This window comes from Chroicocephalus ridibundus, chromosome 8 (genome assembly GCF_963924245.1).
Source record: "Chroicocephalus ridibundus chromosome 8, bChrRid1.1, whole genome shotgun sequence".
Taxonomy (NCBI): domain Eukaryota; kingdom Metazoa; phylum Chordata; class Aves; order Charadriiformes; family Laridae; genus Chroicocephalus; species Chroicocephalus ridibundus.
The window spans coordinates 7,468,585-7,486,506 of record NC_086291.1 but is presented as its reverse complement, the minus strand read 5'-3'; the positions used below and the strand labels follow the sequence as shown (position 1 = coordinate 7,486,506).

Below are 17,922 nucleotides of genomic sequence, written 5' to 3'. Positions count from 1 at the left end.
TGTTTTCAGGGAAGAGGCTTTGATGAATTAGGAGACACAAACGCTGACTTACCACAAGCAGCTCCATAAGGGTATATTCCCTTAGGTTCCTGGCACCTGACTAGAGAGAAAATGAAGATTTTTAGGGTGATTTCATGGAGTTAAATGCTATAGTTCAGACCAAGGTGACAGTTGTGGCACACACCTCAGCCTGGACTGTGGCACTAAATTAAAATTCACAGCAGCAACGTCAAGTTCTTGGTTTCCGCGGGGGCCTGAATACGGCGTTCAGAAGAGCGGGGAGGGGCTCAGCCCAGGCCCATGAGATCAGTGGTGAGGACACCAGGAAATTGCCGAGGCACAAACCCAGCTGGTCGCACAGGCTGGGAGGGGAAGCTGCCGGTTCAGGGAAGCCCATACGCTGCGAGAGCCCACCCGGGTTCAGCCTCTCGCAGCCCGGGCGAGTGTCACGTGAGGTTTCAGTGCACCCTCTGCAACATCCCTGTCCAGGGAGCGCTCTCAAGCTGGGACATAGGTACAACATCAGCAGGTACCAGAGGGGAAAGGCCAGTACACACCGAGCTGACGCGTTACCTGGTAATAGACTGTCACTTCTGAGTTGGCATCCCCTCTGTTGAGAGTTTTCACCTTACAGAGCAGATGCGTGTTTGGCAAATCCACCACCCGGAACTGAACGGGGCAGGGATGCACCAGGGGAGCGAACTGGAGCTTTCTGATGGGAGAACAAACAGCGAAGTGTCAAACACCTGCGCGCATCTTACCCAAACCCAACACAACACCCAGGCATTCACACACTCGCTCTGACATTATTTTCCCCTTCCCCAAACCAGAACCATGTCCTGCTCGAGCTGCCACGACGAACAGTCACCTCCCGCAAACACCGGCAGCACCACATCCAGGAGAGGAGAAGGGAATTTCTGCATCGCTCCCACTCTGGCCCCTTCCTCCAGAAAAGAATCTTGACTTGATTATAGTTTCCACGTAATGAGTGATGCGAGAGTCAAGAGATACTCACTGAACAACGTAATTCAGAAAATCCTTTGCTTCCTAGGACAGAAAGCATAAACAGAAGTTTTGTTTAGAAGAGAATTATTACCCGAATTCACAGCCACACATCGCTTGAGAAAGCCGCCCCCCGCGCAAAGAACAGCCAAGCTCCGTCGTGAGCTACGTCCCTGACCCCTCGCCTTATCCCAAGTCCCTCCGGACACCCGCTGCACCAGGCTGCAAAGCAAACAGAGTCTCCAGGCAGCTTCTTGCACTGTAACTTCTCCAGAAGGAGAAAGCAGAAGCCAGAAAAATAGCGTCAGCAATCCCAACAGCACAGGGCGCACGTAGGAGGAGAAACGCTCCTCTCTTGGGCATGAAGTGGGAGAGCTCTGGGAAGAAGACTCTTGGGAAGTGGAAGAAAAGGGAGGAAGTACGAGAAACAGTAAAACTGCCGTAGGAGTTACAGGCTGCATGTGCCACGCTGTGAACGGAGCTTAGCCCGCAGAGGCAGCAGCCGTAAAAGCATTTTGAATGAAGGTTCTCAGCAAATCACGATTAGATTCTCAGACCTCCTGTTCCACCGCTCAGGAGGGGACAGCTGACATTACACGAATCCGACCCCCCAGAGGACATCAGCACGTTTTCTTTAGGAAGCTTTAAACAGTTTGAGGACAAACACCACCAGCTAAGACAAACTTCTTGTCGCAAATCATAATTGCAGCAGGTTTCTCTGCCGTGCCGCGCACAGGCACTCCCCGACACTGGATACACGGAGCCCCGTCACGACCCTATTTTAAAAAGCCTGACAGGACTACGCGTGACCCAGGCCCAGGGCAGACGACCTGGACGAATACCACAGGTGTTTAACACGCCTGAAGACGACACTGGACCTCAGTGGGTTTGATCAAACCTTGCAGGCAATCAAATTTCCAGGGTAAATGTACTCCTGTGGCATCACTGTGGCAATTTCTCAGTATCAAATATATCGATACACCAAACAATATAAAAAATGGTGACAACAGGGGAAACATGTTACAGGCCTATTTCTACCACATTTTCCCCTCTCTGCAGTTTAAATCCAAATTCCTGAAAAAAACCCAACCCACCTCTGTTCAAATTGGCAACTATGGGCTCCCCAGTGGCGTATCCGGACAAGCATTACACCAAGTCGTCAGAGGTGAAGCTGCCCCATAGCAGCGAGCCTCCAGACTGCCAGTGCGGAGGAGGCAGCCGGCTGCCAGGCGAGTGCTGGAGTTGCGGCAGCGGCGTTAAAGCACATTTTAAGATCGAGTTTCAGTGCGTTCCAGCCGCTGAAGCTGTACTTACTCTGCTCGTGAAGTTTCCCTGTACGAGACCCTCTACGAAGAGCTGTGCTTTGAAAGCCTTGACAAAGGACGAGAGAGACTCGATGGAAAGGCCGTTCATCAGCGTCTGGTATTTATCTATCATGGACCACCTGCCGTGTTCTAAAATCAGGAGACGCACATCCCTGCAATGCACGAAGGAAAACAAAACCACAGGCTTTCAAGAGCTGTTTAATGTGAGAGATCCCATTTCTGGCTCGGGATTGTTCTGGAGACGGGAAGATGGTCCCCGGGAGCCCGGCTGTGGGCTGATCCTGCCCCCCCCCAGCACCCGCTGTTGGCCACAGGTCGCTTCAGAACAGCGGCTACCTGGATGTCCAGTCTGACCCAGAGGTTTGATACGCTGGTTGCAGAGCTGCTCGAGCTCTCTAAGCCACAAGCTACGCCTGGAACAAGCCCCCACCGGCACAGAGAGCCATTCCGGAGCTCTTCAGCTCAACCTCAACGCTTACGGTGCAGCCACTTTTTGCCCTCCCCCAGAACTCACTTGGCCAGAGTCTCAGGTTTGATGAGGATGTTGAAGTATGTTTTCTTCAGCTGCTCTGTTATCATTTCAAAAACTGCTGGAGTAAAGCTGAAGTCAGACAAGTAATCAATGATGAGCTGAAATAGAAGCTGTAAAGAAAAGAGGTTTAAGTCAGTGGGGGGTTTTCTGGGTTTGTTTTTTTTTTTTAAAGGCCCACTTTAAATTTAATCCTATATAATAATAATTAAAAAAACATCATTATTTGGTCAGCATAAGAGATGTGCTGGGTAACTAAAGCACAGTCCCTAATTCTGTTAGATGTTCCTCACGAATACCAAATTATAATCAGTTTCAAAAGGACTGCATTTTTAGAAAGTTAATGAAATAAGCTCAATATCCCAAATCAACAGGACTTTTCTGAATTCTGCTGAAACAAACCTAGCCTGCAACTCCACATTTCTGCATTAGATATTCCAGTTTTTCCTTTTACAGCCGACTAGCACAACAGCATCACAACAGAGCAACGTTCATGATTAAAAAAGAATATTCAGGCCTTGCTATTCGCACCTCCGGCTTTTTCTATTAAACCTCCCATGAATAAGCCCGACAGACGACTGACATCTTTTCAAGCTCTTGCAATGCAGGCGCAGGGAAGCCGCTTTTTGGTTCTCTCCCCTTCGACCGCTGCGTCCTCTCTGTTTGTGCCCGCCACGTCTCACACGGCCGGCGTTCAGAGAATGGCGACCTTACCTCCTAAGGTAAGCTCTCGGCAACCCAACAAAGAAAAACTGCACCCAAAATGCTTATGTATCTCCAAAGCTCTGTTTCCAAAGTCAAATTGTAAACAAAACCTATTTTCAGAGGTACTTCTCCAGACAGCGTGCAAATGGCCTCAGCTTATAGATGGTGGGGCTCTAACACTCCAAAGGGACAGGGGAGACTCGGCTGGTTTTGAAGGAAAAGCTGTTAAAGTCTCAATGGAGATACAGTCATTAATTAAAGGAAGATTTCTCTTAAGTCAGCTTAAGGTCAGTCATTTGAGCTTATTTAACTGAATAAAACTACGTCTTTACACACGTAAGCACAGGAAAAAGCATTTGCTGCGTTATGCTGTATCTGAACAGAGACATAAAATTTTCCAATTTAAAATGCCCCATCTAAACACCCAAAGCTCCAGCCAGCTAGGCTCCGGCTGCCGGGACAAAAAGCACGTACCCTGAAGAGCAGGATGCGCAGAAGTATTTAGAAGATCGGCAGTACTTACAGGTAGTTTATGATTGAATCCTTTCACTCGAATGACTAAGCCATGCTCCCCAGCTACTAGCTTGTATTCCAGCTGAGCGACGTCGGCTTCGTACGCTGGTTCACCGAGGTTGTGGGAAAGGATGTTCACAAATGTATCAAACAAAACTATGCTGGGTGGAGAAAAGGGCAGAGGGTTAAAAAGAAATTCAAAAAAGGAATAGAAGAAAGATGAAAATCCAGCCTAACGAGTTTGATGGTACAGAAACGAATACTTGAGTAAAATGAGATTAAAAAAGAAACTTTCGACAAACCTGGAAATACAGAATGCAAGTTTCCCTTTGTCTAGAAAGCACGTGACGCTACTTAACAATTATTTTAACATTCAGGTATTCTTTGCAATGAATAAGATTCCAGCTTCACATAATTTAAGATTTCTTCGCGGTGGGAATGCACATTGTAAGATGCCAATGCTCAAAACACCAAATAATCACAGAAAATGGAATTATTACACTTTGCGTAAAGGAATGGGGGACGGATGGACTCAGTTATGCTGAAGCCTTGAGTAATGAGATGATTATTTATCTATCAAGATAAAACAACAATAATAATAAGCCGCAGCCAATCAGGCTGCACAACGTGGAAATGGCAGTGCGTGCTTTGATTTTTGTTGTTGCCTGGATTGCCATTCAAAGTTCAAACTAACAAAGCCCTGATGGAAACAGATTTATAAAGGCTTTCCCCACACCTCACTTGTGCGGGTCTCAGCAGGCTCATCAGAAAAGCACCAGTGCATTTGTTACGCGCGGCAATGCCAGCCTCAGACCAGCAGAAGGGCAGCATGTGCAGAGCTACACCCTGGCGGTCTGTCTAACCAACAGCTGGTTTCTAAACGCTGCCCGGGGTCTCTGCACCTGCTCCTACAGGCTCCCAAATTTGCCGGTTCGGGACATGACTGTGGACGGCCCTTTTCAGGAGCGACTCCTTCTCTAAGCGCATCCTTCTGGCATGTGCGCTGCTGCTGTTACATTAATTTTTCCAAAACTTGCACTGGGGAATAACACAGCATGAAACTCCTACGTATCTGTTTGCTACAGTAACGACGCGCTGTGGACCCGCTCTCACCGAACTACAGATAAAACCACAAGGGAAGCCCATAAGAACGTGAGAAAAGGAAGCCTCGTTCTATTCCAGTTTAAAATGAATCTCTCTTCGTCGTTTTTCACTAGGTATGGCAATTTAGGTACTCTGCAAGATAAGTACAAATAATACAATCCTTACTTCTCTGCAGACTGCTGTATCAACGGAGAGATCAGATGGAAACGAACATAACCTGGTCAGGAAAGAGAAACTTAAATGAACAATTGTATAAAAAGTGACAGCTTTCGAAAGTCAAATACATTTCCATTGGGTTATTCATTTGAGTCTAATGAAAATGGTCATTCAGCCAGAAGAATATATTTTTGCTTACATTAAGTCATCATCCAACGTCTTCTCTTTTTCACTCCAAAAACTTCTCTTAAGAATACCAAATGATAGAAACTACAAAACTGTGCTTTGCAGAATACTAACTGACGTGATGTGACCGATATAAATACAAATAAAAAAGAAAACGCCACAAAACATGTGTTTAACAGACACTAAAAATTGTGACATTCTGCTTGAAAGCAGCAATATATTTTCCACACGTGTCTCAGATCCAGGCTGTATCTTTCTCTTTCTGTAGAGCCGACTACAGTCTCTTCCAATTCACGTGTTCCTTCAGTTTCAAGCCCTTGTCTCAGTATCACGTTCTGTCTCCACGTTCTGTCCGTAGCCAGACACATTCAGAAGTCAGTACGTTTCAGTGACTCCACTTTTTACCCTGAGGTAGCAGCAGGGTTTCTTTGCTGCAGGGTACTTTACTTGCTTCTCTTTTATTGTAGCTAATAAACACGTCAAAAGAACCAGGGAAGAGCCGACAGTAAGCACTGAGTGTAAATGGTGAACACTATCACGGGTTATTTGCCTTCCAATAAATTCCAGCTGGTAAAAACAAGGAGTTCCTATTCTTCGGGAAGCCCTAAGGCATTTACCTTTTGGGATTTTGAATTTATCATCCTTCCTGTACCAGAGACAGCCTTGTTGTGTGCTTAGTGTTTTGACCGGATATTCTGTCTCAGGGCAGTCAGCAACTTTCAAAGCGAAGTCAGTGGCTAACGAAAGGAAAAACCACACCAAAACCAAAAGTTAGTGGGTTTCACACAGCCAGACTACGTACATTAGAAGTCTTCAAAATGATCAACATAATTCATTTTCCCCCCTTCCAGTTTGCTAAATTACACGTGATAACGCTTTCTGGGACCCAAAGAACTTTTATTTTTCAGTTCCACAGCAGAACAGAGGCCCAGAAGTGTCCCGCATTCCACCCAGGACGCAAGTTGCGGGTTTATTTTCGTTTGGTTTTGGCAGCAAAGCCAGATGGTATTTAGTTGCTTTCAAAACCAGCAGGATTAAGGAAATAAAACTGTTCTTCCAGGGTGACCAGAGCTCTGTGTTAACTCTCACCGATTGCGCGAGGCCTGCTCTGTATATGATCTACAAGTTTACACCTTAGAAAAACTCAGTTCTTATAAATAAAAGAACAGTAAATAAAATTCATGTGAACAGAGCTCGCATACTTTTGAATTTTCAAAACCAGATTGATATGCAAACGGCAATTAAGATTGTTTCTAAACCACAGAAAATTCTCAAATAAATTACCAGGGGAAGATTTCACTCATGCTCTGGTGCCTTACCTATGTATTTGTTTTCTTCTGGAAGGTGTAAATCCTGATTTAACTCAAAGTCACTGGCCCATAAATCACTCCAGTACTTGTCAATATCTATTAAAAAACATGAAATGCATTTAGTTCAACAGGAAGGCAACGCCATCCTGTTTCCTAGACCAGTCGTCTCGTCTCTTAGCTGTCTCCATGAAGATTTGCAGTACGGTAGGAGTTTCTTAATGTCACCTGCTTCATCGGGACTCCTTCTACATCCCTCCCCACAAACTCCCCTGGTGCAGGACCGAAGCAGTCCTATTTAAAAAGTAAATCAAGCCTGTCTGCATTAGTAATCCAGCTACCAACACGCTCTGTCCTTCATCGTTTGTGCTCTTTTCCCTGTTCAGGATCTGAATGGCAACCGGGCGAAGGGCTGGAGGGCTCGCCGGGATTCCCACCTCCTCAAACAATTGTAAACTAGGGAGTGGGAATCAACTGATACCAAACAAAGAACAATTATTGAGTAGGACAGAGTATTTGACTAATGATGAGGTCAGTTTTGCACTGAGGATTCATTTCTCTGCTTCCCTGTGGTTGCATTTTGTGTTTCACCCTTTTAATCTCTCTACTGCATCAATCAGACGTTCTCTCAGTTTCTGCCGTTGCTTTACCTTCCACGCTGTACTGGGTTCCAAACCACCGCTCTTTTAGATGGCACTGCCCTTCGTTGGCAGCAGACAGCAAAACCAGGTTGGCTTTCTGAGGACGGAGCTGGTTAAGGGCGTCCGCAATGACCTGCGAGTTCAAGACAATACTTCAAGTTCAAATGCAACTCAGTCTGACCACAGGAAGAACAAGACATAACAAGCTCACAAAAAAAGAACATTTGCTTTCTGAATAGAAAAAAGCACGTTTCAGTTAATACAAAACCTGTGCCTGTATTACGCCTAATTACAAATGCCTGTATAGGTGTCTATATTATACGCTATGCCCATATTTTCTTTACATCAAAAAGCGTAATCGGAGTTGAAAGAATATTTACCTCAGGCTTGTATTCAAACAAGAGCTGGTCTCCCGTCAGAAAATCCTCCTTCTGAAACAACTGCATGTTCTCACACAGGCTTTCCACATAGTCAACTGGATCTGTCTGTAAGCAAATAAAGCAAGCTATTTTTCACATAATCAGAAAACTAACGTATCCATTTTCTGTTCTGAGAAGAGCTTGACTGGTCAGGTATGTTGAGCAGGAGTTGCACGCTGTGCTTGTTACGGCATTTAGTTTCAGTTATTAAACTAAATATATTTCATAACCGTAGCTAATGCGCAGGACTCCCCTGAGAATCCTGAAATATCAAACACATCGTCCTTTGTAGAAGAAACCTTGGGCAGGCAGTTTACAGTCATTAAACCTCCTAGGTTAAAGACCCAGCAGAACACACTCCTTGCCTCCAGGGAACACAAGCAGAGTCCTGCAATTCCAGATTTCAAGTCATCTGGAACCTGGGAAGAGCAAGCCAAGGAACTGCTGCTGCTGCATGAGTATCTCTGACTCTGCTCCTTTCCCAGGTTCTCTGCCATGACGCACCGTGTGAGGAGATTCTCCTACTCAGACATGAAAGTACAGATTGCCTTTTAACAGCGTAAGACTGCCTAGTGGGGAGCTTCTTGCCGAGTGCTTTTGGGTTTTTGTGAACCAGCCAGCATCACACTGTAAAGATTCTGGGTCCGGATACAGACCACGGTTCACCTGAAAAGAGGCAAGTTTAACATATCCGTGTCTTATAAATGTGGTGTAAAACACGATAAGAATTTTTAAAGACACTGTACACCCAAGAAAACATTAAACCTCTCTTGGGGCACAAAACTGCTTATCCCAAAAGCAAGCCTCTGTGACCATTACTCGTTAGGACGGCAATGCGCCAGCTCCTGCCATCAGGAGTAAGTCACTCGGCCGTCCCCGAGATGCACAACCCTGCCACAGAAGCACACACCTCCCTCTGTTCCTTGCTTCCTGAGCCCAGTCCCTGCGCTGTCAGTAACCTCTAATGGCCACTCAAAATCAACCCGCCAAAAAGGCAGGACCCTTAACAGTAGGTATTTCCCTGGCGTAAACTCGGGTGTTTTCTATCCCCACCCGGCTTCATACTGGGAAGTCCAGTGTCTATTAGAGCAGTAACAGTCTTGGGGAACATAAAATTCTTAGCTGGGAGTACTAAAAAGAACCAAGAAGACTAAATAAGAACCTTTCAGGACTAAATAGCTTCACTTCAATGAAAAAGTCCAACTTCAAACTGGGCAACCTCTGTTGGCAATGATTAAAGGCAGCATCATAAAACTGTATGTAGGGCAACAGGAATTCATTCCTGTTCTGTTCAATACACTAAATAGCAACGCTTCACAGGTTTTTAGCTCTTCTCTGCTGTTCTGGGGATAGCTTTTGTTAGAAGAAGACAGTCTGCTGTAATCTTGTAATGTTGAACTTTGCTAACAAATTCATAAAAGTTGTATTCCACTAAAAAACCCATCAGACGGCATTTGAAAAAATGTACTCGTAAATCAATGTAAACTTGTTCCTACCAAAGAAATCCACCGCTCTGTTATCCGTCACTCGGGGCTGTTGGCAGCAGTCCTTACTGTCTGCACCACTGGCAAATACCACTTCTGCTATTCAAAGGACACTCAAGACACTCTCTACCTTCCATAAGCTATTTTGAAGGCAGAGCTACAGATGCAAGGATTTGCTAAAAATGGCATTTCTAACATCCTGATGCTCGCAGCAGACTGGCGGGTCTGAAAATACTTGGGAGCATCTGTAAAGAAAAAACTCCACTTTCAATATTTCCTATTTTCCCCCCCCAGCTCTTTCCTGCATCTGTGTACCTTAAAGAAACCAACAAACCGCAGCGATGCTTTCAAGCCATATATGTAGCACATGGATCTCTTTTCCCAAAAGGCCATTTTAGTGCCATTCATAAAAACCACGTTACCTAGTAAGAAACAGAACGTGGCTAAATACAGTAAGAAAGTCACTGAAGTGAGGCTTCTCAAATTATCTACATTGTGTTCCCTTGTTTTTCTTTAATAAAAACAAGTAAGATTTTTGCAAATTGCTCTTTCAGTAAGCCAAGGCAGACTTGACACAACGGCACATTTAACTGCGTAATGCTGCAACAGCAGACAAGGGGGTCAGTAGCACCCAAGCCTTTGTGAGGCCGGGTCGCCAGCAGGCCACCCTTTTCACACAACTCTGCTTTTCTATTCCCAGAAATCAGCAGTGCCAGAACAGCTTAAAAAAAGTGAAATTAGGCAAAAATACTGAAAAGCCCCAAACAATTTGCAGAGCGCTATTAATGGGCACAGAACTTCACACGCCTAATGATTAAAACCGGAAGGGAGCCTACCCAGCAGCTAGGGAATGAAAAAAGTAACATTTAATTCCGCTAAGGAAGAAGTCACAATATTTCTCTGTCTAGAATACAAATTCTTTCAGCAGAATACAGCCTCATTAAGTGCATAATCTATTTCTGGTTGAAGAGAACTTTGAAAACATGTTTTAAAATTCAAAAGAAATCCTTTTTATGGTTTACCTATATCAACACAAAACAGTGGATGAATACCTGTTCCTGGTAGTGAAATTCATTCGCTTCAATCTTCTGTATTTCTTCCCATATTCTGTAAAGGAGGGAGAAGACAATAAAAGTGGATTTCCTCCATCATTCCACAACATTCATTGAGAATCTGAAAAAAAGCAATTCTCTAGGACAGGCACCGAGGGTGCGTTCAGCGATTCATTCAGGTACAAGACACAGAAGCCAGTACTACACACATTTCCCTTCCATACAAAAGGGCATTTCCCAATCGGCAGAAAGTTCTGCTATTTTCCAAAGAGGAGGAGACTTAACTACAAAGAGTCAAAACCTGATACCAAATTAACATAAAGGCTAACACCACAACACCACAGTCCTGACTTCCACTGATTTGGCTCAACAAATTTATTTCTATCAACACAAAACCGCACCTAACACCTACACTAGCTCAGCTTATTAAAATTAGAAATCGGATCACGATAAATCAAACTAAAAGCACCAAGAAACAAGCATAAACATTTAGCAAATTCATTTTTAAACTTTTATAAACCGATACACTTCCCACACAGACAAGCTTTACTACTGACTCACCGTTTACGCTCTAGTAACTCCACAAAAGTGCAAATAATACAAAATAAAAGGCTAACGGAGCGGGACAGTCTCACAAATATCTGATGTAGTGGCAAACACTTGCCTTTTATCTGGCCCTCTTTTCTGCAGCATCTTCACATACTGAAATACAACATGGGCCACCTGCAGACAGAAAAGAATGGATTAATTTTTCCAGATATTAGAAAAAACAGTAAGAAAATCAAGTTGCAGTAAACCATACCTCGTAGAAGTGCTTGTAACCTTCATCAGTCAAAGTCACAGAAATGCTGAAGATGGAGTAAGTGGAGTTCTGTTCAAATCCTGTCTCACCATTTCCTCCATATAAAGCAAGAGCCCAAAATCTATGGAAGAGTTAAAGGTACTTTTTATTGAGCTCGGTTACAACTAGCAGATCGTAGCTTTACTTCAGTGGCTTTCAATCCATTTACAGTTTACACAAAGCTTTTCCAACATAAAGACGTGAGCCTCAGGATACAGAATTTAAGAAAAACAGTGAAAAAGCTGAGTTACCTTTTGGAGATCTCACAAAGATCTGCTGATCCGTGGATCACAGACCAAAACCCACTTATTTCTTACTTGGGTCTATCATCAATTTAAAGAATATCACTACAAAAAGGCACACCTGGCCTGCTTTTATATATATATATATATATATAAAACATATATACACAAAATAGAGTTTGCCTTTATTTTAATGATAGCAAAGCATCTAATAACTATGCTTCAAAAATACATACTTTTTCCTAAGGAAAGAAAGAACACTGCCTTTGCCTTCATGTCCCACCAGCCAGGAAATATAATGAAGAGGCTTCACCCTAAAAGAAAATGTGAAGGAGATTAAATGCCAAGAGGTAACGTGTTCCACAGAAAGAACTCAAATCACTAGACAAATGACTAAAACATGCACTGTCTGTTTCTTCATGGTAAGTTTTGCATTTTCAGGCAGCATTAGGATAATAAGCTAAAAATGTGGGAGTTCAGAACATAATGACTGATCTGAGTCAGGGAGGAATGACGTTAAATCAGCTGCGTACCAATTCCACTCAATTTATAAAAAGAACCATATCTGCATCGGCTTAATTCATTTAAAAAATGTTCCCCTAGCTGAAGCAAAGTAATCTGTAACACAAACAAATGAGGTTCTTTTGTTTTGTTGTGAAAGTCAGTACATTATTCACAACATAAACGCGGTAGAAGTAGAACGCCGCGCCGCCGTACCTGTAATACTGTTCCTGTGGGGGAAGCGCCCAAGTGATGCTCAACGAATGAACCTTCCTGATTGGAACAACTGAACACAAATGGATTTAATGAATATAAATATACATTATTAGACACAGATAAGAAATTTTACAAAATGCAGAAAAAATGGTTAAAAGTTATTCAGAACCACATAGAATCATTCCACAAAGTAACCGGATGACAGAGAAAACACGAAGCTAGGTATTCAAAACATTTAAACACATCTATTTTACTTACCTCTGTAAAGCTTGTGAAATTCCGGTGTGTCAAAAGGCTGAGTCAGATGGCCAAAGCTGGGCTTGGGTAAACCACTTAAAAGCAAAATTAGAGTGTGATGTTAATGGCAAGGATTCAAGGCTACACTGAGGTAATCCCAAAACGTCCGCATCCATAGCTCTGACGCGACGGAGGCGGTCCACCAGACAACGGCATTAGCAAAGGGTGCAGCCCCGGATCCACCCAGCCCAAAGCGGAAGGGCAGAAGGCAACCTGGCATCCACTTGCACTCCTGCTCACGCGACAGAGTAATTAGCCGAGATTTAGAGACCCCATCAACTCCTCCCTCTCCTTCTGTCCGAGGCGGTAACGACAAAAAGCGTGCTGTCTCGTAAGAGAGGAGAGGAAAGCCAAGCACAGTAAACACTCCTGAGCTGGCCCTGGATTCACAGCATCCTGATGGATTGTCTTGCGGGGAAGGAGGAATGAGAAGGACACGGGTCGGGAGAGACACACGTGTCTGTACGACATTAGACTTTCACAAGCGCGTTTCCATGCACCACAGAAATAAACATCTTGCGAAAGTACAACATGAAAGAGGAAATAAAATGCTTTTCAAATTAGTAAAGCTTTTGCAGAACTCCCTTTTTAGACAGCACATTGGAGTGAATCATTAAAAAAAAGGTCAAGTTCTATGCAGTTACCACCCCAAGGATGACACTAAATTCAAGATATGGTCTTAATTTATTTTGCTGCTAATTATTTTTGACATAAAGCAAAGATAAGAAATGGAAAATGATAATCTAGGTTTGAATGATTTACCATAAAATCCAGCTATCCGTACATATTAAGCAAACGCTGCTGAAAGTTAGCACCACACAGCTTGCAGGCTAAACAATTGTTAAGCATAAACAAAGTCTTCGTGAAACAATTAGTGCCAGTCTTTAATTTCCAAAGTTGCCCATTTTTTTTCTAGATAAGGATGTCAATTAACAATTGTTCATTTCCTTAGCTTCTACAGTAAGGGATGTTTTTTAAAAACGATCATTTTAAGAACAGATAATTTTATAATTTGTAATGCCTTTATGCATCAAAAGAATCTTACTTGTTTGGGATCTCAGAGAAGATTTCTTTTACCCACTTTTCCAATGTATCCAGTGTTTCTAGTAAGGAGAAAAAAAAAAAAAAAAAAAACAGAAATGTAATTTCCTGAAGCTCTAAGACAAACTCTTTATCTTATCTTACTAGCTCGGTTATCTTAAAGAGGCTGCAAGTCGGCAGATTTTAAAATTGCTAAGTTCTAAATCATAAGCTTCAAAGCTGGTGGTTTGAGTCAGTTCTTAATAGTCATTGAACTATATCTTTGGTCACAGCTCTGGTTTTGTATATACTGCTGAAATCTCAGGCTGATACAACTGGGATTTAAAGTTCAGTAGCATCTGGTGTGACTGGGAAAAGGAATTACCAACTTAGGGATCTACAAAATCACCAGTACTTGCTAGACTCATTCTGTCCCTCTACGTCCAGAACATACGCATTAGTTTTCAAACCTAAACGCAGTCCTACAGTGCTAAGAATTCCTTCTCCCCATCCTCTTTCCTAAAGGAAATGGGTCAAGAACCAGAAGTTTAATTTTTTTTTTTAAAATGACTGATTGGACATTCCTTGTTTAAGTGAGCATTTTGTGCTCCGAAAGTGATGCCGTATATGCTAAACAACCATAAAAATGCGGCAAGGGTGGGAGGAAGGGACACTCACAGTTTCTTTTGTTTTAACAGAGATAGAAATACAAAGTTGACCTGGCGGGCCACCAGTCCCCACGCTTTTCTTTGCAATCACCAAAAGCAACGACTTTACAATCCATTGCAACGTAAACAATTATTCAAGAGGCATTCAATGCCCTAACAATTTTACAGTCTAGACAGAAAAGCATAAGAGAAGAAAAGAATTACCACCTCTATTATTACCATCTCAATTTTACAGATGGGAATTTCAATAAGTTTCAGCATTCAACGCAACCCCGAAGCACAAACCTAACTCGAATGCACACAACTATTCATTTTCAACACAGGTCTCTACTGCACGCTTAACTTCTAAGGAATTTCTTTCGTTAATTCTCTGCAGAAATGACACACAGATCAGAAGTTCTTTGCTGAAATAAAACTCCGTTCTATTTGCATGGAATTTTTCAGTCTAAGGGGAAAAAACTCAGCATCTCTGTTCTTCCTAGAGAAATGTGTTTTATTTTAAGACCTCTTTTGAAAGAGCCCCAAACAGACAAAGTCTCAGTCTCCCCATCATTTTCTGTGGAAATTCACTCTTGATGGCAGAGAAACCAGCAGCATTAAGTCATTTAAGCAGTCTGACTCTACATTCCTACAAGATTCTTCTTTAAATATATCTTTGAGATTTTACACTCTGTGTTAATCTGGAACCTATGTAACAGTTTCAGTGGAAAGTTTCTCAGGAAGTGGCAGGATGACAATAACACAGCACAATTGCTTGAGTTTCATTTGGAAACCAGGCTAAAATCTACATATAAATACCTCCTGCAGGACTGGACAATCCACTAAAACTGCTTGGGCTACAGCTGAACTGGTGCCAAAAGCACTCCACCACCAGCAGCAATCAGCCTGTTTTTATGGAACAACCGATGTTACCTTTAGATTGGACAACTAAAGTCATATAGTGAGCAGAGTAATGGCGCTGCCAGAAGTCCCTCAGTCTGGTGTAGGTATCAATATTATTCATTTTCGGCTCATGTTTGAGTGTATCTGCATTACCTGTAAACATTAAAAGGTGGTTAGTTATCTAGACACTGGTTACATCAAGACCAGATACACCAAGAATTTCTTTTCCTCCCCTGGCACCGAGTCAAGTCATGGTAAGCACATTAAAAATACCCAATAGAAATTTGTAGTTAAAGGAATGTTAACTGAAACTTAATATCTTCCAATTTCTGGTTCCTGTTATAACGACAGCTGATATTTCTATGACAGGTGAGGACAGAGCGCTCTTGCATTATCACACCACCCAGCCCGCGTACTGCACAGCTCACTCGCTGTTGCCACCCGTTCCCTCACCAACAGAATTTGTAGAACAGGAGAGGGGAAAAGAGAGGAAAATATGATGTTCACTATGTATCACTACAGAACTTTATAAAAATGATCGACATTTCAAAGCTGGCTAACTCTATTACCCATCACGCTGCAGTTTACGTGCTCACCAGCACCACAAGGGCGACGGAGCTAAGACTCTGCACTGTCCAGGAGAGGAAGGACAACTGTCCCTTCTGCTCCGCTCACATGGCTGTGAAGATCTACTTCTGCAAGTTCAACAGCGAATTACTTACTTTGAAAAGCCTCTTTAGACACAAATCCAGAAAGACTTTACTTTTCCAGGAAATTCTAATAGCAAAAAACAAGCTTAAGCAAGACAGGGATGACTCAGAGAGCACCACCTTTACGTTAGCAGAAAGTTACACGATTATATGCCTAGGGCAACCTAGCTTTAACATCAGGGAAAGCAGCACCAGGATGAAAACTATCTTAAGAAGCAAACAGCTGCTTTTATTCCCAAACGTGTCACTGAAAAATGACTAATTGCCCTAATACTTCTGAGCAAAGCTAGTGCCTGCTGGGACAAGATAGCTCATCTTTTAAGTGGTTAAAAGTTTAAGTATTGTCACCACTTTATAACATATATTCAGAACTTACCCCAGAAAAATTTCTTCATAGGATGTCCAGGCCTGGCAAGACTCCCAAATAGCATCTCCTTTCTGTTTGCATCAGAGGGTCTTGCTAGCTGATACTCTGGTAATTTAAAGAATTTGCAGTGGCATGCATCAAAATTTGAGGTCATAAAAAAAACCAAAGCAAAAACACCAACCAAACTGACAAGGAGACATACCGCACAGATGTACACTGAAATAGTTTTGGTTTAATGTATGAGGAAGCAGTGAAATAGCATAAGAAACAGGACTTGCTAGCAGTAAATAATGTAAGTCCAGAGAAGAGGGAAACCGTAGCCCATTGCTGAGAACTACAGAAAGGGATAAGGAGGGGAAGCACGTAAAGCCCCAGCCTGTCCCGTCCGAATGCTCTCCATCTGAAAAGTTTAATGGGAACACAAGGCCACCAATATTCTACAGTCAGGCTCCGCAGAAAGGGCCAATTATAAAAATATTTCTCCCGTATATCACATAGAATAACTTCTAGCCTAATAATAAGAAGAAATCAAAAGCTGAGCAAGATAGTTTCCAGAAATGCAGTTTTACAATCAGTTTACACTAATCTAATCTATTCTGCCAAAATCAAGAATTCACCCTCTCAAACTGCATTTTCCGGTTCCTGTTTCTGTTGCTAATAAGAAATATGCACAGGAGGGCTGTAAAATAACTATTTTGGCTGGGTCAGTCTGCAGACTGCTCAAGCTGACAGAGTTTACTGGGCAGCTCATTACTAGAGTGTCAGTACAAGGGAAGGATCCGCGTGATGAAGACAGTGCAAATGAAGGCGTAAATTGGCTTAAGCTGTTGAAGAAACCACAGGTCCTTGTTCATACTGGCACTTATTTAAAATCAAAGATCAAATTGCTCAGTTTTCCTTGTCAGAGGGCAGATGAATAAGACTACAAATACATATTTGAACCAGCTAGTGTATCTGCCAATAACACTTTTTTTCTAAAACAGTGTTTTATATGCAGCCTGAAAGTATTCATAACATAGTAGAAAATCAAGTGAACACTCCACTCGCTTCTACGCCAGGTTCAATTTCCTTCTGTGAAGCAAATTTGTAGTTATTAAGCTGCTAGAATAAGGAGACAAGCACGATGACCACAACTTCTTGTATTTACTCCACAGAGGAGTGGAGAGAGCACTGGGGCTATGCTGGAACTATAGGCATGTTGTTCACCGTTCATTTCTTTAAGAAGATGGGCTAAACACACAGCAAAAGAGACTCTTACCACTGTCTACAGCCTCGACTTCCCGGTCTATTGCATCCCTGATCATTAGCGGGTGAATGAAGAATTGGGCCCACCTACGAAACAGAAAAATTCATACGCTTTTCTTCAGCGTCTACTAAGCTAGGGAAAAAAAATAACAATTAAACCCAACATCCACTATTTTTAGTTTATAACATTGCTTGTGTTACTACAAATGCTGTCATTCTTGACTGCACTGTCTTAAGGAGAAATAAAAGCCAGTTTTGGGACAGAATCAAAAACCAAAGGGCAGGGCTCCCATACTCCACAGAGTAGGAATGAACTGGCTGGATACGGTAGGGTGTGACACTAATGGATGCACGAGTATCCGTCTTTACATCCTAAGAATGATCATTCCAGATCAGACAAGTGATCCATCCAGCCTGGTTCCGGGCTCTGGATACTGGTTCAGGGGCCCGTATCAGATGCGTCAGAGGAAATCCTCGGTTGTTCATTAGGAACAACGTGACCATAGGGAA

The 17,922-nt window shown here is 42.8% G+C and overlaps 1 protein-coding gene across 1 annotated transcript in view; it reads right to left on the bottom strand.

The window, feature by feature from the left end:
* The window catches only part of NRDC (nardilysin convertase), a 29,917-nt gene that overhangs the window by 3,981 nt on the left and 8,014 nt on the right, over positions 1-17,922 (bottom strand). Inside the window, exons 5-25 of the mRNA XM_063343097.1 lie at positions 17,426-17,499; positions 16,177-16,272; positions 15,121-15,243; positions 13,566-13,623; positions 12,482-12,555; positions 12,224-12,293; positions 11,743-11,820; positions 11,226-11,346; positions 11,088-11,146; positions 10,424-10,478; positions 7,849-7,953; positions 7,478-7,601; positions 6,840-6,926; positions 6,138-6,257; positions 5,344-5,395; positions 4,085-4,235; positions 2,842-2,969; positions 2,317-2,479; positions 1,016-1,047; positions 574-712; positions 53-100 (exon numbers count right to left, since the gene is read on the bottom strand). Of these exons, the coding sequence (XP_063199167.1) occupies positions 53-100; positions 574-712; positions 1,016-1,047; positions 2,317-2,479; positions 2,842-2,969; positions 4,085-4,235; positions 5,344-5,395; positions 6,138-6,257; positions 6,840-6,926; positions 7,478-7,601; positions 7,849-7,953; positions 10,424-10,478; positions 11,088-11,146; positions 11,226-11,346; positions 11,743-11,820; positions 12,224-12,293; positions 12,482-12,555; positions 13,566-13,623; positions 15,121-15,243; positions 16,177-16,272; positions 17,426-17,499 (1,957 nt within the window). The remainder of the gene's footprint in view (positions 1-52; positions 101-573; positions 713-1,015; positions 1,048-2,316; positions 2,480-2,841; positions 2,970-4,084; positions 4,236-5,343; positions 5,396-6,137; positions 6,258-6,839; positions 6,927-7,477; positions 7,602-7,848; positions 7,954-10,423; positions 10,479-11,087; positions 11,147-11,225; positions 11,347-11,742; positions 11,821-12,223; positions 12,294-12,481; positions 12,556-13,565; positions 13,624-15,120; positions 15,244-16,176; positions 16,273-17,425; positions 17,500-17,922) is intronic.